The sequence below is a fragment of the Prionailurus viverrinus genome, chromosome B4 (assembly GCF_022837055.1).
Source record: "Prionailurus viverrinus isolate Anna chromosome B4, UM_Priviv_1.0, whole genome shotgun sequence".
Classification (NCBI taxonomy): Eukaryota; Metazoa; Chordata; class Mammalia; order Carnivora; family Felidae; genus Prionailurus; species Prionailurus viverrinus.
The window spans coordinates 116,746,243-116,770,850 of NC_062567.1; the positions used below are offsets into that span (position 1 = coordinate 116,746,243).

Below are 24,608 nucleotides of genomic sequence, written 5' to 3' on the forward strand. Positions count from 1 at the left end.
CAATTCTGGTCTTCAAGCTGTATTACAAAGCTGTAATCATCAAGATAGTATGGTACTGGCACAAAACCAGACACATAGATCAATGGAACAATAGAGAACCCAGAAATGGACGCACAAATGTATAGCCAACCAATCTTTTACAAAGCAAGAAAGAGCATGCAATGGAATAAAGTCTTTAACAAATGGTGTTGGGAAAACGAGACCACTTTCTTATGCCGTACGCAAAAATAAACTCAACATGGATGAAAGACCTAAATGTAAGACAGGAAACCACCAAAATCCTAGAGGAGAAAACAGGCAACCACTTCTTTAACCTTGGCCACAGCAACTTCTTAGTAGACCTATCTCTGGAGGCAAGGGAAATAAAAGCAAAAATGAACTATTGGGTCCTCATCAAGATAAAAAGCTTCTGCACAGTGAAGGAAACAACAAAACTAAAATGCAACTGACAGAATGGGAGAAGATATTTGCAAATGACTTTGCGAATGACATCTGATAAAAGGTTATCCAAAATTTATGAAGAACTTATCAAAGTAAACACCCAAAAAACAATCCAGTGAAAAAATGGGCAAAAGACATGGACACCTTTCCAAAGAAGACATCCAGGTGACTAAGAGACACACACAAAGATGCTCAACATCATTTATCATCAGGGAAATACAAATCAAAACTACAAGATACCACCTCACAGCTGTCAGAATTGCTAAAATTAACAACACAAGAAGCAACAGGTGTTGGCGAGGATGCAGAGAAAGGGAAACGCTCTTGCACTGTTGGTGGGAATGCAAACTGGTGCAGCCACTCTGGAAAACAGTATGGAGGTTCTTAAAAAAATTAAAAATAGGAATACCCTATGACCCAGCAATTGTACTGCCAGCTATTTATCCAAAAAATACAAAAATGCTGATTCGAAGGGGCACATGCACCCTGACGTGTATAGCAGCACTATCAACAATAGACAAATTATGGAAAGAGCCAAAATGTCTATCAACTGACGACAAATGGATAAAGAAGATGTGGCATATATATACAATGGAATATTACTCGGACATCGAAAAGAAATCTTGCCATTGCAACAACGTGGATGGAACTAGAGTGTATTCTGCTAAGTGAAATAAGTCAGAGAAAGATACATGTATGATTTCACTCATGTGGAATTTAAGAAACAAATGAACATAGGGAAAGGGAAGGAAAAATAAGATAAAAAGAGGCAAACCAGAGACTCTTAAATACAGAGAAAAAAGGTTGCTGGAGGGATGTGGGTAGGGGGACGGGCTAAATAGGTGATGGGCATTAAGGAGAACACTTGTTGGGATGAGCACTGGGTGTTATATGTAAATGATGAATCACTAAATTCTACTCCTGAAATCACTATTACACTGTGTGTTAATCCACTTGGATTTAAACAAAAATTTAAAATTAAAAAAAAAAAAAGAAACTTAGAAAAATGAGTTTAACATTTCTGGGATACCATTTTTGGGATAGAAAAAATGTCCAAAATGTTCATGGTGCATAGCAGTCTTGCTGCTAAATTAGGAATTGCATACTGTTTCTTTAGCATAAGAAATTATATACAGTTGACCGTTGAACAACTCAGGGTGGTGGTATTAGGGGTGCTGATTTCCACCACACCCCCACCCCCGCCATACATACACTGTCAAAATCCCATATACAGCTTTGACTTCCCCAAAACTTAACTAGTAGTACCCTACTGTTGACAGGAAGCCTTATTGAAACAGTCAACATATATTTTGTAAGTTATATGTATTGTACTGCATTAGGATGTACTATTGTGATACCCTGTGGGGTGTAGAGCTATTTCCAAAAAAATAGTTCCATACCATGTAACTTTTGTTGTATTAGTTAAGGGCTTTGTCCTTTATTAGATGTGCCAGGCACTTCAGATATGTTAATGGTGGGGCTCCTGGGTGGGTCAGTTGGTTAAGCATCTGACTTTTGATAATCGGCTCAGGTGATGATCTTTCGGTCATGGGATCAAGCCCTGCTTCAGGCTCCGTGCTGAGCATGAAGCCTGCTTGGGGTTCTCTTTCTCTCTCCCTCTCCCCCACCTCCCCTGTGTTTCTTTCTCTCTCTCTCAAGATAAAATAAACTTAAAAAAAGGAATAACATCTTTTTAAAAAGGTATGTTAATGGTAATATTCACAGCAGTCTTGTGAAGCAGAAATTGTTGTCTTTACTTACAGATGAAGAAATTAAAGTTCCTATACACTAAATTTATTTAAAGCCACAGAGCTCTGTGGTGATAGAGCCAAGATTGGACCCCAGATCTCTCTGATTTCAAAGTCTCATGTTGTTTCTACTATATTTCTATTATGTTTCTACTGTATATGTTTCTACTAAATTAAATCAGACATGAGCTAGTCAACTCAGAGTTTATGAATTCTTATCCTAGAATGGCTGGTCCCTGTGCCTTGGGCTTTTTGTCATGGAAGTTAGCTACATACTCTGACTGGTTCTGTGCATCTGCACACGTTTCATGCCAGGCATTTGAAACTGGGACTAATGGTATGTGGGTTTTTTTTTTTTTTTTAAGATTATTGTACTTTATTTCACAACTTTATTGAGGAATAATGTAGAATAAACACATATTTAAAGAATACAATTTGATGAATTTTGACACATGTATATACCCGTGAAACCATCATCATAATAAATACCCTTTACTCCTTAAGATTTCTTTGTGCCTCTTTGTGATCTGTACCTCTCACCATCCCTAAGCAACCACTGATCTATTTTCTGCCTTTATAGTTTGCATTTTCTAGAATTTCATATAAGTAGAGTTACATAATGCTGTTTTAAATGTTAGAATTTTCTTCTCTGCTTAGGCTGCTCTGGTCACATCATCACCATATGAGTTGTATTCCTTTGGAGCACTCTCCATCTGAGGCTTGGCAGACCCCCTGCAATCTGTGATGCCTCTCCCTTAAACTGCTCTAGCTGCCACTTCCCTACTCTATCTTAGATAATCTTTACTTGTTTCTTAAAGCCATGAAAGACCCAGGAAGGCTTACATGATTCTTTTCCTGAAGCTCGCTGGCTATGACCTTTCTAGTTTCCCTTCTAAATGGATAATGAATGCTACAGTTCTGATCCTGATAGGCAGTTCTCCAGTTAGGGCCCAAACCATACATACTATGCTCCCTGGCAGTCAAAGGTCAATGAGGGCAAGTGGGGTTCAGATCCTGCCCCATCTAGATTTCCCAGTGGTAGATTGGCAGATCCTTTCTCCCCACTTGTCTGAATGTGTGTGTATGTGTGGGTGCACGCATGTTGGGTATGCATAGGGTTCTTGCTATATAAAGTTGCAAGTATATGTATGAGCATATTAATTTTGGAAAATCAAGTGCTCAACCCTTTAAAATATTTTGTTTTTACTGTACAAAACAGAATCCGTTAACCTTAAAACAGCCGGCTATTTCACCAGCAAAATGGGTTTATTTAGGAATAACAATTGCAATTTGGGACATGCAAGCTATGGCAAAACGGTAGGCAATCCTGGAGAACAAAGGAGAGGACTACTTTTTATAGAGGAAGGGGGGCTGTTGGGAGGGATTGTTATAAACAAAGAGTCCATTAGAGTAACCTGGGAGTTTGAAATGTGGTGGCTTCTCATTGATTGAGTTGTGACAGTCTCTCACTGGCTGGGCTGCTGCCTCAGGGAGAAAATGTTCCTTCCTCCTGCTGAGGTAGTCAAGTATAGGCTTCTTCCTGTTTGGCAAAGGGCTGCAAGGAGTTGTACGGCATGAGAACTCCCCCTTCTGGCCTCTCAACTCCATTTAAATGAGGTTTCCTTTATTGAGTTTCACAAATCAAATACAAAATGATATTTGCTCCAAAATTTCATTATTTCTGAGTCATAAGTATTTTTATGACATGACTAAGGTCATGTTATTAAAAAAGTTATTTCAGTTTAATCTAAATAATTTCAAACTAATCCATATCTGAAATGTGTGTTATTTCATCTTTCATATCCTTAATCTCAGCTCGGACTATTGTTAAATTAGATATTTTTTCATTTAAGAAAGCAATTTCTTTCTCTCGTTGTAGTAAGTCAGTAACCAATCTTCCAATGCGTAGTGTTAAATCATTTACCAATGGTTCCAAACGGGAAAAGTCCTTCTTTAGATTATACACCTTTGGTTTTAGATCATTTGCAAAAGTCACGGTCTTCATAACTTTAGCTCTGTCACTTTCTAAGCTTAAAAACCTATCTGTGTGCTTGTTGAAATTATTCTTTAGCTCTGAAAGTATCTTCTTAATAGAGTTAATTTTTTGTGAATTTTCAGATGCTGTCTTCCGGAGCATTGCTGTTCGATCGATGCTACTTGAAAGAAGATCACCTATGTTTTTTACTGTATCTTTTTCTATTTTTTCTATTTTATTTTCTAATTCTTGCACAGAATCTGTCAATGATGTTGCATCAGTTACTAAACCTGAAATACGTCGTATATCTGTTTTTACAGTTGTAATCTTGAGACCAATATCTTTTGCCATGGAAGTTGTACTTTGGTCTACTTTTGTTACATCTTGAGAAAGAGTTGTCAAATTGTTGTTCAGTATATTTTGTTTTTCAGTTATCCTGTTGGACCAAGTTTTCACTTCATAAATTTCCTCCTGTAGACGCTTTAGATGGGCAATTATTTGAAAAGACTTCCACTGTTCCACGATAGCTTCAGACTTCTGACACTATAAGAAAATATAACACCACAATAATTAACTTGATTAAAAGCTTAATATTTAAAATTCAACTTAAATTTTAGGTGCTATTTATTTTGTTTTTTAATGTTTATTCATTTTTGAGAGACAGAGAGTGAGGTGAGGATGGGCAGAGAGGGAGACACAGAATTTGAAGCAGGCTCCACGCCCAGCACAGAGCCCTATGCGGGACTTGAACTCACCAAATACGAGATCATGATCTGAGCTAAAGTCAGATGCTTAACTGACTGAGCTACCCATGCGCCTCCATAATTTTTGAAACATAAGTTTGTAGCTATTTCAAGTGCTAGAATGAAGGGACCAATGCCCAAGACTCCATATGCATATCTTTATTGTCCTATTACATTTAAAGATTTTATTTTTAAGTAATTTCCACACCCAACATGCGTTGGACTTACAACCCAGAGATCAAGTCACATGCTCTACCAACTGAAAAAGCCAGGTTCCCCTCTCCTATTACTTTTATGAATAATTTCCTGGGGTATTTATCCATGAATAATTCAATTAACTAATTCTTAAATTCCTAGTATTTTAGGCATACCAAGTGTGAGGGACATGAAGATGAGTACAGCTTGGGTTGTGACCTCAACTCAGTTTAGCAGAGGATAGATATGTAAAAAGCAAAACAACCAGAGAATAAAAAAACTATCTCCAAAGTTCTAAAATCCTGTGATTTCAAATACAAGTGGTTCTCAACTTTTGTATATTTCCATGCCATCCTCCCTCCCCACCATCCATTGTAATACTGATATCTATAAATTGTCATTTTGGTTTAACTTGGATACATTAGTTGCTGAACATTTTTTCCCCATCCCATCCAACCCCTAGTTGATGAACATTTTGAGCCACATAACTGCCTGGCAGCTATGACAAGCTGAAATGTAGAATAGTTAACTCATAGTAGTGATTCCCCCTCCTTGCCCATATGTTTGATTTCAAAACATATTTTAGGACTTTTCTCCTCAGTAGGTTTATGCTATGTTATTTAATGGTGGGGAGAGATGGCCCAAAATATTTTTTGGTAGTGAAGTTAGAATGTGAAAATGTTATTATTGGTGTGACATTAAAGAGTAACCACAAACCGGAAGGAAATCAAGTAGTGATTGCAAAAGCACTGTTTTTTTTTTTTTTTTTTAAGGGAAAGGTTTTGCAAGTGTATTTGCTGAAACAGAGCCTCCAAAGGGTGAAGAAAGTAGATGGCTTATTTCTTCTATTTCATTATTAGGTTATTATTTATTAACATATCTACTCTGGTAGAGTAAATGTAGCTTACCAGCATTACACAGTTAAGAGTCCTCAGAAAGAGCCTACTTTATTTTTTAATTATTTATTTATTTTTGAGAGAGAGTGAGGGGAGAGAGATTTCCAAGCAGGCTCCACCCTGTGAGGGAAGAGCCCACCTAGGGGCTCCACATGGGGCTCAAATTCAGGAGCCCATGAGATCATGACTTGAGTTAAAATCAGGAGTCAAATGCTTAACCCACTGAGCCACCCAGACGTTCCAGAACTTTATTTTTATAAGGATCAGATCATTAAGAAACTGCTAGTAAAGGCTCTCTTTCACTTGATAGCTTATAAAAGCAATTTATCATGAACTTCTATTGATCTTTACTAACATATTAACTGAACACAGTGTAGGAATAGTCTTGAAATTGTTTCACCAAATTGTTTTTAGAATTACTTAGGGCTTGTTTAAATTATTTGCCTAGAATGGACAGAAGAGTTGGAGAGTCTACCAAAAAGATTCACAAGATTCAGTCAGAAATTTAAATATTTACCAAATTCCTATCATATATGCAAGGTACTAAGCTAGATGCTGTCCTGTAATGGTCAGTATTATCTCAATCTGCAAGTGGAGCAACATGGTTCAAAGGAATGATGTGGGTCCAACTGGTTTTCCAAAAACTTTGATAAAAGATCTTTGAACTGTAACTAAAGGACCTGGAAATTTTATTAATCTCTAAAATTTAAAACCATGTAAAGCCAGAAGGGGTCTTAGAGATTAAAAAAAAATTTTTTTTTAATGTTTATTTATTTTTGAGAGAGACAGAGACAGAATGCAAGTGGTTTGGGGCAGAGAGAGAGGGAGACACAGAAGCAGAAGCAGAAGCAGGCTCCAGGCTCTGAGCTGTCAGCACAGAGCCTAACGTGGGGCTCGAACTCACAAGCTGTGAGATCATGACCTGAGCCGAAGTCTGACGCTCAGCCGACTGAGCCACCCAGGCGCCCCAGAGATTTTTTGATAGAATTCCTTCATTTTACAAATTAAAAAACTGAGCCCCCAAATAAAGTGCCCAAGAACACACAGTTAGTGACAGAGCCTAGATTGGAAGATTCTGGCCTAAGGCTTTTTCTCCATCTCGCTTTCCCACTCTTGCCTAAACATTTATCAGTTCCTTCTTATGCCCAAGGCCCAAACAATTTTAGGTCATAGTTACAACCTTTGGGTGACTTACAGTCTTGTTTAATGGTGACATGGAAGAGACACATTTGGCAGAATTAGTTTTTTGAATTCTCAAGATGGTTCTATTGATAGATTTCTTGTGATTTTCTCCCCATGATTGAACAGTAGCAGGTTGCATTGTATAGTGGGAGGTCAGTAGCCTCTGGAGTTAGACAGACGTAGCAGTGTGACTACAAGTTTTCTAACCTTGGTAAGCCCCAATTTTCTCATTTGAATAATGGGTGTCAAGGCTAGCAAAGTTGTAGTGGGAAGTAGTGATAATATGGGTCATGGTAGGTACTCAATACACAGAGCTGTTACTGTTGACAATGATGAACATAGACTTCCTAGCAGCGTTTGACACATAATAGACTCAAAATGCTAGTTCTCTCCTCCCTTGCTGTGAAAGCTGCGATGGAGCATTTTGATTCATATTAAATTAATACTTTATAGCTGAACTAAAAAAAACAAAACAAAACAGACGATGGGCAAATTTGCAGAGCTTTTGCCACCTGTGCAAATATGAAGTAAATATATAGAGAAATGAGTTTTTTCCATGCGTTTGGTGAATTTGCAGTATCATTATTTTTAATGACATATTAATCTTGGATCACGATTATAGATTCATAGAAAGGTAATCAGGTTAAGATGAAAAATAATGCCATTGACTTTGTATCTTACTAGTTTTCCATTAAACCATATGGATAATAAATCAACATTTTTATTTTTCATTATAAAATATAAAAGTACACTTAGTCAACAGCTTACAATCATTAGGCAAAATTTAAGGAAATATATATTTTTTAATTTTTTCTTTGACGTTTATTTATTTTTGAGACAGAGACAGAGCATGAATGGGGGAGGGGTAGAGAGAGGGAGACACAGAATCTGAAGTAGGCTCCAGGCTCTGAGCTGTCAGCACAGAGCCCGACGCAGGGCTCGAACTCATGGACTGTGAGATCATGACCTGAGCCAAAGTTGGATGCTTAACCAACATAAATAGATTCTTTTAAGTTTATTTATTTTGAGAGACAGAAATAGCACACACAAGTGAGGGAAGGGCAGAAAGAGAGGGAGAGCGGGAATCCCAAGCAGGTTCTGCACTGCCAGCACAGAGCCCGACAGGGGACTCGAACTCATGAACCATGAGATTACACCTTGAGCTGAAACCAAGAGTTGGACGCTTAACCTACTGAATCATCCAGGCACTCCATAAATAGATCTTTAAACTTTGCATCCAGAAGTTAAAAAAATTAGGTGTTTGTTTTGTAAAAGTGATTTACTTGTACTAAATTAAAAAAATGGACCCAGTACTCTATCAGAAATTAACTGATATAAAATTTGTTATCAATTACAAAGATACAAAAATGTGTTTTAGAGTATGGTAATCTTCCTTAAAGGAAAGACTAACAGTATAATTTAATATTTGATACACAGGAAGTTCTTGAAATTTCAAGGATCTGTGTTATATAAATGAATGTAAGAAACAGAAGACAAATCAGGTACATCTAAATCTGACAGGTTTTTAGAGGAAAAACTGAATAAAGGAAAATATTCATATGCACATGTACATAATATGCATATACATGTACGCAGTAGTTTTCTCGTGAAATACTTAGAGAAAGGCAGTTTTTGATTCCCTTGTAACTGTCAATATAGAACAGAATGGCCATCTTGTTTCCATTCATTTTCTGTAACCAGTATTATGGTATATACAAGTTAATAATGATGTATCAAATATGGTAATAGGCCAAATAAATAAATAAAAGTGAAGATCACATCTGACATGTTGGGTTGGAAGCTGAAATAACAAAGTTCTAGTGAAGTTCAGAATCTATTTTATTAGCATTAAAATAAAAGTAAACAAAAACAATTTTGTCAGTGCACACAGATAAGAACTTAAGACATTCAGAAGTCAAGGGATTTAATGTTAAGATTCCAGAAATTAATGCTATGCTTTTAATAGTAGCATTCTTTCAGGCTTATCTTTATGACCCATGGCTGTCTACCATAGGACCTCCTAAACCCAAAATAGAACTTGTTTGGGATTTTTAAAAAAATGTGCAAATTTACATAATAAAACTACCTGACCACAACTACTTTTCACAATTGACTGCTTTCAAGTTCTTTGTGTTTATTTTTTATAACTATGATCATGCACTTAAACTTATTTTTTAAAATTTATTTAATATTTTAATTTATTTAAAAAATCTCTACACCAAACATGGGGCTCAAACTCGCAATCCCGAGATCAACAGTCACATGCTCTTTCAAGTGAGCCAGCCACGTGCCCCTCAAGTTGTGTTTAATTCCACTGATATTACATAATAAAACTGGGACTATAGTTGGTTATTGGCAAGAATACACAAGTAAGAATAGTACTTCCTTCCATATGCAATTGACTCAGTTTTCAATGCCAACCTTGGACACTTTGATACATCAGTCACCAATAAGAGTCTTATGTGTTCCCCCAACCCTGAACATTTTCCGATTATCATTATTTGAAAAATCTGACTAGATCTCCCCTTAATCACATCTTAGTATGTCTACATCTTATTCCTTATGACTCCATTATATGAGTTAGAATAAAATAAAATCACTATGTAAAACAAATTGGCATGGGTAGTTTGGGAGCTCTTTAAAACAATGACATATGCTTAATTACCTTATAGTTACCATAATTTCTCATTATGTTGCTTTTTCCTCTTTAAAATAGGCCACAGGTGTATTGGTATATTTTTATTGTAGATAAAATAATTTATCTAGAGACCATGTATCTAGCAAACTCAAGAGTCTGTAACACAGATAGAACCTTTGAAAAAACAAAGCCCAGGTATACAAAGATATTCCAACAGTCCATACTTCAGAGGATACACACTTAATTCATAGGGTAAAAACTTCAATAGAAACATCTTTACTTTTTTTTTTTTTAATTAAAAAAAATGTAAATAATCCCTATGCCCAACATGGGGCTTAAACTCATGACCTTGAGATCAAGAGTTGTATACTCTATGGACTGAACCAGCCAGGCACCCCCATATTTACTCTTATTTAAAAATTCTTACAAGTATCTGTAACATATTTTAGAACCTTAATAAAAAGTAAAAATGTTTCCCAGGCTCCATAGTTTTCAAAAAGTACATATTAATCCATAGCAAAGCACCTTAAGTTCCTCCTTGGGCATCTTATTTTTCATTTTAGACAAATTCCCTATGCACTTGGTGGTCTGGATCTTGGCTTGCAGTAAATTACAAAGGAAATGCAGAACTGATTAGGGCAGGCACATTCCCACCCAACCTCGGGCCAATGGGTCGCATCTTTAGGTGGTAATAAAGGTATAAGAAATAGACATAAGGTTTGAAAATATAGCAAACTAGGGTCATTTAGTGAGAAGGGAAATACTCCTCAATAGCTTCTAGCCATGTTAATATATTTGGGTCCAATATAATAGGTGAAATTCACAGTAATGCCCATTAATTATTAGAAAATCATTTAAAAATATTAAGTATATTGCTTTAAAAAAGTAGAGAAGTTATTTTGGAAATATTTCTATTTAAAATGGCCAAAATGAAATAAATTTTATTGCTTAAAAGGGTAAGCTTTGATTATCTGGATAATCCAAGTGTGTGAATATCTCACTTACTTGCTGGTAATGTAGGATAAAGTGAGGCATATCAAAATAACATAAAAACATGGAAACAATAAGTTTACGTATAACAATATGGTCATCAAAATAAATGTAGTGCATTTAAAAATCATTATCAATTCCTTTATTTTCTAGATTATATTCTTCTAAAGTTCCCTTTTCTCTTGTATTTGAATATACCATAAAATCATGAACTTTTCCTTTTAGAACATCGAGTTCATTTTGCATCTTTAGTATGCTATTATCATACTGAATTCCTTCAAGGGTTTTCTGCATCTCCATTATTTCAGATACTGCTTTCAGCATATCATCTTCCATATTAAACATCTGAGTAGTCAAGTCTTCTATTTTTTTTTCTGTCCCTATCAGATCCTGAGAGACCCTGAGAACAGAGCGAACAGCACTTTCAATTGCTGGCAAATGTGTCTTGCATTCTTCAACTTTGGGTTCATAGCTGGAAAGCTTATGAGTCAGGTCTTCATCTCTGGCAAAGAGAGCATGCTGTTCCTCTTCTAACTTTTCAACTGCTTTTGTATCAGAGCCAAGCTGCTCTTCTACTCGCAGAAGATCCTCTTCTTCTTGTCTTTTTACTGTTCTAATATTTCTTAGTGTGCTATCTTCCAAATCTTTTAGCCTTTCAGTGAGCAATTTTATTTCTTGTTCAGCTGAGTTAATTTGGACAGTAACTTGAGAATGTATGTGTTTTGATTCTGATTTGAAAGTGTCTGTATTAACATTCATTTCATCTAGGCTTCTTTTCCAGAAATCTGAAACATTCTGGAATTTCTCATTAAGGCTTTGCATCTTTTGGGTGAGCAGCTCTTCACTATTTTGAATGTCATGCATGGTACTTTGCAGGCTGGATACTTCCTGCTGAAACTGGGTCACCAAGGACATGGATGATGTAGCTTCCTGCAGGATACTTTCAGTAGACTCAAGCTGTATTTATAACACAAAACAATTCCCAAAGCTACTTAATAACTTTTATATTAGGGAAACACACTTTAACAATCACACCCCCAGTTCAAATTCTGAATATGTCTAAGATATCCAATTATATCAGAAGCATAATGACAGAAAAACATTTTAAATAAATGCGATAGATTAGCACTATGGTAGAAAAACATACACCTGAGTTTATAAATCTAAATATTTCCACATTTTCATGGAAGGATATTCAAGAAAGAAATAATGTCAAAGAAGCCTGAAGTATATCACATTTCCTTCTTTTCTTACTCCAATGGAGAGCAACCTAGTTGTCATTTTTATAAGTTATTTGGCTTTTTTTAGAAACTGTAAACTAGTTAATTCTAGTTAATCACAGAATTCTAGTTAATCATAGAATTCTAGTTAATCATAGATTTATTTCTTAAGTTCTATGATTCTGGAAGAGTTTGTGCCTGAAAATTTCTTGACTGACCTCTTACAGAGAAGGTACCAGAATCAGATCTTATAGCTATAACAAAGGCAAAAATGAATAAAAATCATGTTCAGTGAGGCAACTCACATCAAATAGTAATCTGTGCTAATAAGTATCTATATTGCGGTAAACTTTCTGGCATCTCCTCATATGTGCCTAGAATAGAGACGGGTCAAGCTGTAGACCTCTTTTAGTCTAAACTTACGTATAGATAACAGCCTTAGAGACTACAGGAAGGTCTAGAATGATCATTAACTTATTAAATATTTCAGCATAGTGTTGAAGACATAATACTATAAAAGACATGGTTCTGCCCTTAGGCAGCTTAGTTTAATAGAGGAGAAAGCCAAGTCTACGTGTGTTATGACAGGGGAAGAATTATGGAAGCACTTACATGGGGCACCAAAACCAGACTTCAATGATCAAGGAAAATATTCCAGAAGTATTATCTAATGTCTGCTTCTAGTTACTTTTTTAAATCATCCTACACACTAGAGCCAAATTAAGCTTTTAAAAACTGCCATGAACATGATGGTACAACATTAAAAAACCCACAATGTTTCCTAATGCTTCTAATATGATAAAGTCCTAAATTTATCTCTATATGCTATTCTTCCCTCCTTGTTGCTTAGCTAAGTTCTGTCTTTCCTTTAAGGTTCAGACCAGATCTCACCCCTCAGTGCAGCATTCCTCCACAGCCCTAGCCCTGACAGCCCAAACTCCTGGAGCACCTATTGTGTTGTGTAATTTGACACCTGTTTGGTACTTAGCACATATAATTAAAGAATTTTTGAGTGTTCGCTCTGTGCCAGACCTCGTGCTACACACTAGGTATGAAAATATAGACATAATATGGTTCCTGACTTTATAACAGGACAGAGGAGACAGCACTTTGAATCTTTTACATCACATTCTGGAGATCTATTAAGATTTACTGATCATCGGGGTGCCTCAGTCGGTTAGGCGTCCGACTCTCAGTTTTGGCTCTCATGATCTCAGAGTTTTGTGAGTTTCAGCCCTGCGTTGGGCTCTGCGCTGACAGTGCGGAGCCTGCTTGGGATTTTCTCTCTCTCTCTACTCCTCCCCTGCTCATGCTGTCTTTCTCTCAAAATAAATAAATAAACTTAAAAAATAAAAGATTTCTTGATTATCCTCTGTTCCATTATTAGGCATCAGGGGTATAGAGATAAAAAACACAGTGTTGGCTCTAAAGAGCAGTAAAGGAGGCAAATTAATGACAACAAAAACTGACAATAGATTATGATTCGCGTTATGACAGAATTAGCATGGGGAGAATGGATGCTTTGAGGGGAGATCAGCAGTCTGAAATGAGGAAAGGCTTAGAAGTGACTCTGAAATCTGACTCTTCAACAGACTGATGTTATTAGGTGAAGATATGAAAGCTTCTAAATTCCTTGGGGAAGAGAGCATGTCTAATGCTTTTTTGTAGCCCCTGTAACTTATGGTATAAAAAACATGTTTGTTGATATTTAGGAAGAATGGCCATAAAACTTCTAGGCCTACCCAGTCAAGATCTGAAGCAATCCCAGGTGAAAGCTAGGAACAATGTGTGACCAAATATAATAAAACCATTCTGAAGCCTTGTTTAAAAATTATTTTGATGGGTGCCTGGCTGGTTCAGTCAATAGAGCATGCAACTCTTGATCCCAGGGTTGTAAGTTCGAGTCCCACATTGAGTATAGACATTACTTAAAAATAAAATTTTCAGGGGCGCCTGGGTGGCTCAGCTGGTTAAGCGTCCGACTTCAGGTCAGGTTATGATTTCACAGTCTGTGAGTTCGAGCCCCGCGTCGAGCTCTGTGCTGACAGCTCGGAGCCTAGAGCCTGCTTCGGATTCTGTTGTCTCCCTTTCTCTCTGACCCTCCCCCGTTCATGCTCTGTCTCTCTCGGTCTCAAAAATAAATAAACATTAAAAAATAAATAAATAAATAAAAATAAAATAAAATCTTCAGGGGTGCCTGGGTGGCTCAGTTGGTTGAGCATCTAATTGGTTTCGGCTCAAGTCATGATATCACGGTTCGTGGGTTCGAGGCCCATGTTGGACTCTTGTGCTGGCAGTGTACAACCTGCTTGGGATCCTCTCTCCCTGCCCCTCCGTTGCTCACATGCTCTATCTCAAAATAAATAAACTTAAAAAAAAAATAAGATCTTTAAAAAATTATTTTTAATGTACACATGTAGCTATAATACAAGATCCTTTAGAAAATTTTTTTAAATTTTTTTTAACATTTATTCATTTTTTGAGAGACAGAGACAGAGCGTGAGTGGGGGAGGGGTGGAGAGAGAGGGAGACACAGAATCCGAAGCAGGCTCCAGGCTCTGAGCTGTCAGCACAGAGCTCAATGCGCGGCTGGAACTCACAAACCGCAAGATCATGACCTGAGCCGAAGTTGGACACTTAACCAACTGAGCCACCCAGTCGCCCCTAGAAATTAATTCTGAGAAATATTTGTACATCAGTAATACTGTTAGTTGTCTTAATATCAGCATTTTGAAGAGGTAAGCTTATCTTCACCGAAGGTAATTTCCTATTTAGGCTGTTTATCAGACCATCATTGTAATCTGGACGCACTATATCCCAGTAGACCCCAACCAAGTACAAGATCAACTTTTCACCATAGTAAAGGTCTCAAGATTTAATCTAAAAATACATGGTGTTTAGCATGCTACAATAATTTGCATTTAGGGGCTGTCAATGTATCCTAATAGTTTTTTCATATTTTTTGAAAAAGGGCTTAATACCTTAAATTTATTATTATTTAAAGTTTACAAAAGTTTGCATATACATTATATCACATCTGATCCTCATAAAAATCCTGTTATTCTCATTTAATGAGAATAGATGAAATAGAGGCCAAGAGAAGTTAAAGTGATTTTTCCAAGGTCACACAGTTGTGATGAGAGCCCACATCTAGTTGTTTTCCCCTCCTACTGATTATGCTGGCCTTTAGGACCAGCTTTGCGAAAAGGCAGCTATTGTTGAACTACTCCTAGGGAAGACTGGGAGAGAAAGAGTTTTGTGAAGACTGAATATTTCTTGGATCCCATGATGATATTTTAAAAATCTGCCTCAAAAAGCATTTTAATTGCCACCAAATTTTTCACTTAAAAAGGAAGTCTTTCTTCAAAATTTATTTTCAATAGCTTTTAAGTACATGGAGTTCCTATCTCCTGGGATTTTTTTCCCCATAATTTTTCTAATTGTTTTCTATAAATATGTGTGTGTGTGTGTATGTGTGTGTGTGTGTGTGTGTGTGTGTATACATATATATATACATATGTAGAGCATGCAACTCTCGATCCCGGGGTTGTAAGTTCGAGTCCCACATTGGGTGTAGACATTACTTAAAAATAAAATTTTCAGGGGCGCCTGGGTGGCTCAGTTGGTTGAGCATCTAATTGGTTTTGGCTCAAGTCATGATATCACAGTTCGTGGTTTCGAGCCCCATTACATATTTTATAATTTTATAGCCCCAACAAGTACAACCAGATTCCAACTTGAGCCCTATGTCAAAATACCCATTCTTGCAGTCCTATGCAGTTTCTTTCCAAGGCCCCTAAGCTTACCCTCTACGGAATCCCCTGACATATGTGAGAGGTGTATAATTTTCATCCATGGCTTTTCTCTTCTGGGGGATTATATACTAATTCTGTGCACGAGGCTGCAGGAACTCAGACCCTCCATTTCATTTGTCTATTTTGTAAATCCTTGTTCACCTTGGTGCCAAGCACAAGTCCTTGTCTACCTTATGACATGAGTAAAGGTTTAGTGAATGAATAAATGAACAAAGAAGGCATGTTTCCCAGTGATAGCTTGATTTCTGTTAGCCAGACAAGACCTCTATGATGCTTTATTGGTTGCAGCTGACTTCTCCTGAGAAGCATGGCAGTTAAAATTTTTTTATCTGTCTCACATATCTAAGAATTCCAGCAATAATGCATCCGCATTTGCAGGTTTAAGAAACACAACATACACATGGATTTTAATTTTCATTTGGCTACAGAATCAATATTTATTTTTATATTAGTCGTTATTATATGCAGATGTATGTAAATTTACGAGCTGGAAAGTGAAGGAAAAAAAAAGCAACTGACGGATCTTTGCCCAAAAGTCCATTCCTATTCTAATTTTGTACCTACCTAAAGAACAATTATATTTTCAGTGCCCTAGACACTTAAATAGAAATTTGGAGTCATATCATTATGAGAATATTGGTCTTTTTAAACAGTAACATATATTACATTAAAAAAAATCCTTTCCTTTCAAAATAATCTGAGTCTAAATTGGATTGAAGGGGAGAATGTAATGATGTAGGAAAACCAGTGAGAGTTAAGACAGTAATGGTCTAAAACGCAGGAAAAAGGAAATTATGAACTGGGGTAGAAGTGTGGTAGTAGGGAAGAAAAATGGGAAAATCTTCCCAAATAAGCCAATTAATAATTACCTTTTCTGAAATTAAACTGATTTTACTTTGAAGTCCTTGGAACTTGTTGGTTTCTATTTTCAGTAACTGGTATTGGCTTTCCACCTTTGCAAACTTTTCCGACTGCTGAAATACAAACCTGGAAAAGAAAAAAAAATTCACTACCTCCTAATTTATATCCATTTAAGTTAGAATTTTTAAAAAAAGTTTATTTATTTATTGTGAGTGTGTGCACAAGTGAGGGAGGGGCAGAGAGAGAGAGAGGGTTAGAGAGAATCCCAAGTAGGCTCTATACTGTCAGCACAAGTCAGCACATACAAGTCAGAGCCTGACTTGGGGCTTGATCCCATGAACCCTGAGATCATGACCTGAGCTGATATCAAGAGTCATATGCTTAACTGACTGAGCCACCCAGGCCCCCAAGTTTGAATTTTGAAGGAACATTTTATACTTCTGGTAAGGACAACATAAATTCTGGTATGAGTGGTGACAGCCTTTAGTAGTTTATTTCAACAAATTAATAGAAAGTGAAAACTATTCCTGTTCAAGTCTAAGTTCAGGAGTGAGATGGTGTGATAGTTGTATGCACAAGAAATATTTTGGAGGAAGAAACGATGAATTATCTAGAACAAGATATGGGATCCCTACTATTTTTCTCAAGGCTATATATGGGTAATATCTAGAAAATAAGTGTTTTCATACTGAAATGTAGAAGAGTTACCTGTATAAAAAAAGTATTAAATTTTTTTTTAATGTTTATTTTTGAGAGAGAAAGAGAGTGAACAGGTGAGGGGCAGAGAGAGAGACAGACACAGATTCTGAAGCAGGCTCCAGGCTCTCAGCTATCAGCACAGAGCCCGACGTGGGGCTCGAGTTCATGAACTGTGAGATCGTGACCTGAGCTGAAGTTGGACGCTTAACCGACTGAGCCACCCAGACAAACCCCCAAAAAGGTATTTTTAAACTAAAATGTAGAAAATAAAATAAAATTGGAATAGGACAGAGAGATGATGATTAGAAGTCGCAAAATAACAATAGTTAAAACTATGAAAACAGAAGTCATTGTCAAAGTGGTGATATAACGCAATGCCGGGAGTATAAGCTCTACGATTAATTATATTCAACACTAGGAGTCATATAGGTGTACTTTATTTTTTATATAAGTGTACTTTAGATAGATGCCATTTTAAAATTGGATTGTATTCTTCATCTGATAAAAGTAGCAAAGGGTAGAAGCATAAAAAAGTTATCCAAATCTTAAAAACAATAGAGTTTGTATAGGACTTGAAATAAGCAAACACAAAAGAAATGCTTTGGATCTAATACCATTTTGGTTCATCTACTTTGACTCAATTCTTTGGGCTCAGAAAAAGCAGCGGTTAAAATTCTTTGTGTTATTTATTGAGTCATCAAAAAGCAGTGGAGCAGAACCATATGAAGAAAGTACTTAAATCATAGTACATAGACCAGTGGTTCAAAAGCTTTGCTACATATTGGAGTTACTTGTCTGCTTTTAAAAAGTCTCATGCCTGGATCCCACCCACAGAAATTCTGACTTATGTGGTGTAGGATGTGACTTGGATATCAGAAATCTTCAAAGCTCCCCAGATTATCTGAGTATTCAGTCAAGCTGAGAACTACTAATTGATAGTGTTTTATGAAATTGACTTCCATTGAAAGACAAACATTTAAAGATCCCAAAACTCAAAAGAAAAATGAAAGACTTCTGAGGTTTGCGTACCATTGCTAAGGTGATGTTTCAGACTCATAAATGTCATTATTAGGCTAACTTGCTATAAAACTGTCCAAAACTAAAATGAACTTTTTGCTTTTTGAACAAATGTTTACAATACTGAATGAAATAAGTTTCTTTTGATGATGGCTAATCTCTGTCCTATGAGATAACAGTGAATTGAGTAAGCCCAGGTTACATAATTAGTATAGATTGACTTTCCTCCTATGTGCTAATATGATTTTTATTTTTATTTTTTTAAAGTTTTTATTTATTTTGAGAGAGCCAGAGAGAGCACGAGCAGGGGAGGGGCAGAGGAGAGGCAGACTCCCAAGCAGGCTCCATGCTGTCAGTGCAGAGCCTAACATGGGGCTGGAACCCGTGAAACTGTAAGATCCTGACCTAAGCCGAAATCAAGAGCAGGTTGCTCAACCGACTGAGCCACCCAAGTGTCCCTAATATGATATTTATTTATTTAAATGTTTATGGGGGGGAGGGGCAGAGAGAAGGGGACAGAGGATCCAAAATGGACTGGGAGAGCAGAAAGCCTGCTTTCTGTTTGTGAGGCTCCAATTCACAAACTATGAGATGATCTGAGCTGAAGTTGGACGCTTAACCAACTAAGCCACCCAGGCACCCCCCTAGTATGACTTATCATTTTTTAAAAAAAATTTTTTTATAATGTTTTTATTTATTTTTGCAACAGAGAGAGACAGAGCCTGAGCAGGGGAGGGACAAAGAGAGAGGGAGACACAGAATTGGAAGCAGGCTCCAGGTTCTGAGCTGTCAGCACAGAGCCCGATGCGGGGCTCGAACCCACAGACTGTAAGATCATGACCTGAGCCGAAGTCGGACGCTTAACCGACTGAGCCACCCAGGCGCCCCACCCCCGCAGTATGACTTAAATAAATTTCTGGTTATTAGAAAATGCCATTATCCTAATTTTCAAAGATGAATGTATAGACTTCTTTTTTATATTGGCTGTTTCATTCTTGGATTTTAAGAGATTCTTTTCAGAGTATAGGCTTACTGAGATCAGACAGAGACCAAAGATGGAGAACACACTAATGAGGTAAGTCTAATTTCAGAGATTAGTTTTATCATCCTTTACTCCAGTGTTACTACAGGGATTTATCCTGTAGATCCATGTGTTTATTCAGAATAAAATCATTATAAGAGACTTTTGTGAAGGTTGATCCACTACTATAACACATTATAGCACTTTTCATTTTATTAAAACTTTTAATGCTGGCTATTTCTGGACTTCTCTTTAACATTAAAATATTAAGCAAAACCTTGGAGAAAACTATGTCATGTTAGTGCATATATCTCTGATGATAATTTGTAGGTTTTTTTTTCATGGCTAGCTTTTCAACGGATTAAAAAAAAAAGACCATTGCTACATATGAATAATAATGCATGTAAGTAAAAACAAGCATAAGGATGGGGCGCCTGGGTGGCTCAGTCGGTTAAGCGTCCGACTTCAGCTCAGGTCATGATCTCACAGTTCGTGAGTTTGAGCCCTGCATCAGGCTCTGTGCTGACAGCTTAGAGCCTGGAGCCTGCCTCGAATTCTGTGCCTCCCTCTCTCTCTGTTCCTCCCCCACTCATGCTGTTTCTCTCTCTCTTTCAAAAATTAATAAAAACATAAAAAAAAAATTTTTTTAAGCTGATTTTGTGCTAGTAATGAAAAAAATGAAAAGTGGTTTGAATGGTGCTGAGTTAAAATACATTTATTTTATTTTTCACTTAGATGTGCCAGGCACTATTCTAAAATGATTCATAGGGGTGCCTGGATGGCCCAGTTGGTTCAGCATCTGACTGGCTTAGGCCATGATATCACAGTTCATGAGTTTGAGCCCTGCATTGGGCTCTGTGTTGACAGCTCAGAGCCTGAAGCCTGCTTCAGATTCTGTCTCCCTCTCTATCTGCCCCTCCCTAACTTGTACTCTGTCTGTCTCTCAAAAAAAAACAAAAAACAAAAACATTAAAAAATTTAAAATGATTTATAAATATTAACTCATTTTAACATTAAGGAGAAGGATGATTTTCTAGAAGTCAATGCTGACAGAAAGTAGCTTCAATCCTGAAAAACTAAATTTTTGAAATTGGCATCCAGAGTAGTGTCCAAAGGGCTTTGTCAGAGGCGTATTCTAACAGAAGTTCAAGGCCCCCCTTATTCCCAATCTTCCTCAGTTTAGATGAGACAGACAGGGTCTACTAAGCGCTATAGCTTCTAGTTAGAAAAGGACTATAAATAGTTCTGGACTAGGGATTTTTATTTCTAGGATCTTGGCCTCTTAAGCATTAGTATCAAAGGGAGGAAGCATATCATACTGGTTAAAAGTATGGAGCTGAGGGGCACCTAGCTGGTTCAGTAGCTCAGTTGGTTGAGTGTCTGGCTTTTGATTTTGGGTCAGGTCACGATCTCACAGTTCATGAGTTCGAGCCCCATGTCAGGCTTGGCAGAGCTGCTTGGGATTCTTCCTCTCCTCTGCCCCTCCCCTGATCACACATGCTCTCTCTCTCAGAAAAAAAAAAAAAAAAAAAATGTATGGAGCTGAGCAACTTTGGCTCTGCTATTTACTAGCTGTATAATCATCTTGGGCAAGTTATTTATCTTTGTTATAGTCTCATCTGTAAAGTGACTTCATAAGATTGTTGTAGAGAATTTAATCTCTATAAATTTATGCAGTTAGGACACTACTGCATTCTCTCAGCTATTCTCTTATATGCTGGCCCTTTCTTTCAGACTGCTTTGTGGAGCTGCTTTTCATCCCTATGACAAGGCTATAGTAGTATAAAGGATCAGCTTTCTCCACTGCTTACAGTTGATGGAAGTTCCACATCTGTTCACTGTTGAAACCAGGGTTGGGTTTATAGTAAATGAAAGATGGAATGGATGGATTAGACCCCTTACAGGAAGAGAAGAACACCCTTACTGTTTTTCGGCCTCTTCTCATTATCATATAGGAAAAGATACAGAAGAAAGGGACCCAGGTTAATTGGCTACTTTAGCGTTGGCCTTACAAAAGGGTTCTTCAACTCCTTCATCTATCTATTGTTGTCTACAGACACCTCAGATTCAGGGCCCAGTAGCACAAAACAGTGTTCATTTCCTTAGGGTGTTGATTCTATGTAGCTCCTTTAGTAATCTTAGATGGTGGCAGATAGCTGACTGAGGACTTACAGGGTTTCTCTGGCTTTGTTTCAACTTAGTAATGAAAAAGAGGCAAATAAGCAAAGGAAGCTGTTATAATGGACCTTATGCAAGAAAGGGAGTTCCAGGGCCACTAAGGTCAGTATCCACTTAGCCTTCTGTTTCATACTACAGCTTCATTTTCAGGCACAATACTGAATGTTCAGGAAAATAGTAACCATATTCTATTTTTGAAAATCAAGGCATTTAAAGCATAACCCTTTCAGATAAAACTTCACTAACAAGAAACAACGGAAAAAAGATGAAAAATGAGGTTAGTGAAAATTTTGAATGTAACTTGTGTCTTTATTGTGAGCACTGACAGTAAGTTCCTGCACTAAAGTGTCTACCTTTCAAGTTTTCCTTTATAGATTTGTTAGTGTGTTTTCCCAGAATAATAACCAAATTACTGAAAAGTTGAACATTTTATGATGTAATTTGTCTTATATGAATATGGGTCTTTGGATAATTAATGAGAATAAATTCAGTAACTAAAACCAATTGTATTAGGTTTCAGAGAGAAGGAAGCAACATGTACAGATGATCTCCAACTTAAAATGGTTTGACTTAAATTTTTTTGACTTTTTGGTCATTCAATACAAACTGTACTTTGAATTTTGACCTTTTCCTGGGCTAGCAATGTGATCCTGATCCTCGACTTGGTAGGATCCTCTCTCCTGATGCTAGGCAGTGGCAGCCTTAGCTCCCTGTCTGCCATGTGACTAAGAGAGTATACAACTGATTCAAGTACAACCATTGTGTTTTTTCACTTTCAGTATTAAGTTATATAAGATATTCAATTCTTATAAAAAAGGCTTGTTAGATGATTTTGCTCAAGTGTCTGCTGATGTTAAGCATTCTGAACACATTTAAGGCAGGCTAGGCTAAACTATAATACTTGGTAGGTGAGATGCATTAAATGCATTTTCATCTTATGATATTTTCAATTTATCATGAGCTCACTGGGAAGTAATCCCATCCTAAGTCAAGAAAGATCTGTATCTTTTAGCCTATTACTGAATACCTTTCTCAGTAAAAAAGGATTCTTATTTACCTAAAGAAATTCAGGCATTTTATTTATATTAAAATTTTTAAAAAATGTTTTTATTTTTGAGAGAGAGAGAGAGAGAGAGAGAAGAGGAGCACAGAGAAAGGGGACACAGAATCCAAAGTAGGCTCTGAGCTGCCAGCAGAGTCCAACACTGGGGCTGGAACCCACCGTCTGGGGGATCACGACCTGAATGGTGGTCAGAACCCCAACTGACTGAGCCACCCAGGCGCGGGAGAGTCTTGTATTTTAAGACATAAGAGCAGTTTATTTACAAGAGTAAATTTAGTCTTTAAAATCAAAATATTACATAAACAAAATATCATATTGCTAAGATGAATGTCTTTTTTTTTAAAGAGCACATTCAATAACATTCAGTTTATTGTAACAAATCTTTTAACTTCAACTCAGTCACCAGTAGAGTATAATTCAAAATTTAGTACCATCAAAAATGGTCTAAAGGACATCCAGGGTCCCTTCTAGAATTCTTTTACTCTTGAAGATGAATAACTATCTTCTAAATACTTTAAAAATCAATTAAAAGTGGAGGAAATTTTAATTTAAAGCATCAGTCCTGTTATTAAGATGAAACAGGTTATTCCTCAAGAAAATGGGGAAAATACAATTAATAAGTTGGTTTTAATGTTATTTCTAACATTCATTTTTCTTATAACAATGTATGGCTATTTGCTTGGTTTAAAAACTATAGATGTTCCGTTTTCGGTGAACACCAGAACTACACTTTTGTCATTTCACAGTAGTAAAATTCAATCTGGAATTTAGGAATACACCTTAAATTCATAACGCATGAACGATGATCAACACATGAGAAATCCTCCAAACTCTGAGGTTATCATTAACCGCTTGTTGCCCTGAGATCATAATAACTTCTTTAACGGTTGCAAACCCTGCCATTAGGCAGTTATGGGGTGAAGGTGGGGCAACGGCGTCCAAGACAAATAAATGTACAGCAGACAGGAAATGGTGGGTTACACGAACGGAAAAGCTTTCGACGCGTAGCAGGCGCTTAATAAAGTTTGGCCAAATCTGCATCTCTTAAGAAATGGCCGACTGGTTCCCAGGCCTTAGTTTCAACTCCAGTTGAGTGATCAGGGCACATTACTAATACAAAGTAAAAATGAGTTGGAAGAAACGAGCGAAAAGGAAAAAAAAAAAAAAAAAAAAAGTTGGGCTGTCCTTTTTTTGAGGCAGAGGAACCGAAGCCGCAGGTCTGAGGTTTGGAGGTCAGCGGGATGCTGAACCGCGCGGCGCCCAGGGAAGAGCGGGGCGACCGTCGGAGGCCGGACCCAGGGCCCAGGCGGCCTCGCGTCCACTTACCAGGCCAGGCCCAGGCACGTCCCCAGCGACAGCAGGCTCACGCCGGTCCGGGGGTCCGCCCAGCCCCCGCCTCCACCGCCCCGGGCCTCGGGGTTCTTCCCACCGTCGCTCCGCTTCCCCGGCTCTGAGGGGGCTCCCTTGGGTCCCGACTTCTTCCGGCTCTTCACCTCGAACATGTCTGGAGGTCCGGAGGACGACAAACCCAGAGAAGGTAGCTTCACCCTGGGTGAGCGGGACGCCTCAGCGGTGACCGCGCCCCCTCCTGGACTTAGCGCCGCCCAGAAACCTGTCCCCTCCTTTCCCGGCCGTTCTCCAGCTTCACAGACTCCTCCAGCCTCCCGCCCCCTAGTTCCTCCAGCTAAGGCACCTGGTGACCTTATTTCCCCTTTCCTCAGCATTAATGCCACAAACCTGAAGAAATCGTGGATTCCGGGCGCGCGCGGCACGCCCCGAAGGGAGGGGGCGGGAAGGGGCAGCGCGCGCCACGTGGAGCGCGCCGCCGCCCTCCCCTGTCAAGGGAGGGCGGCGGCGCGCCCCCGTGGTTTAGCCACGCCCCCGCCATGGGGTGGGGCGGAGGACGCATCCTTAGGCGCGCGCGGC

General features: G+C 37.8%; 1 protein-coding gene across 2 annotated transcripts; it reads right to left on the reverse strand.

Moving 5' to 3' along the window:
• Nucleotides 1-3,414: 3,414 nt before the first annotated feature.
• Nucleotides 3,415-24,474, reverse strand: IKBIP (IKBKB interacting protein). 2 transcript variants are annotated; one of them, XM_047866115.1, is made up of 3 exons: nt 24,009-24,470; nt 16,713-16,830; nt 3,415-4,707 (listed from the first exon to the last, which is right to left on the reverse strand). In XM_047866115.1, exons 1-3 carry the CDS (start codon nt 24,404-24,406, stop codon nt 3,952-3,954), a joined length of 1,272 nt encoding a protein of 423 aa, XP_047722071.1. In that variant the 5' UTR covers nt 24,407-24,470; the 3' UTR covers nt 3,415-3,951. The 2 variants fall into 2 exon arrangements, with proteins under 2 accessions (XP_047722071.1, XP_047722070.1); XM_047866114.1 differs by lacking the exon at nt 3,415-4,707 and adding an exon at nt 9,002-11,765 and having other exon boundaries at nt 24,009-24,474.
• Nucleotides 24,475-24,608: the final 134 nt, after the last annotated feature.

Excerpts from the sequence above, each read along its gene's own strand:
- IKBIP (XM_047866114.1), bottom strand. The coding sequence starts at position 24,406 with ATGCTGAGGAAAGGGGAAATAAGGTCACCAGGTGCCTTAGCTGGAGGA. Across the intron at positions 16,831-24,008 it reads ACGTGCCTGGGCCTGGCCTG|GTTTGTATTTCAGCAGTCGG; the intron begins GTAAGTGGACGC and ends TTTCTTTTCCAG. Across the intron at positions 11,766-16,712 it reads TCAGTTTAATTTCAGAAAAG|CTTGAGTCTACTGAAAGTAT; the intron begins GTAATTATTAAT and ends TTATAAATACAG.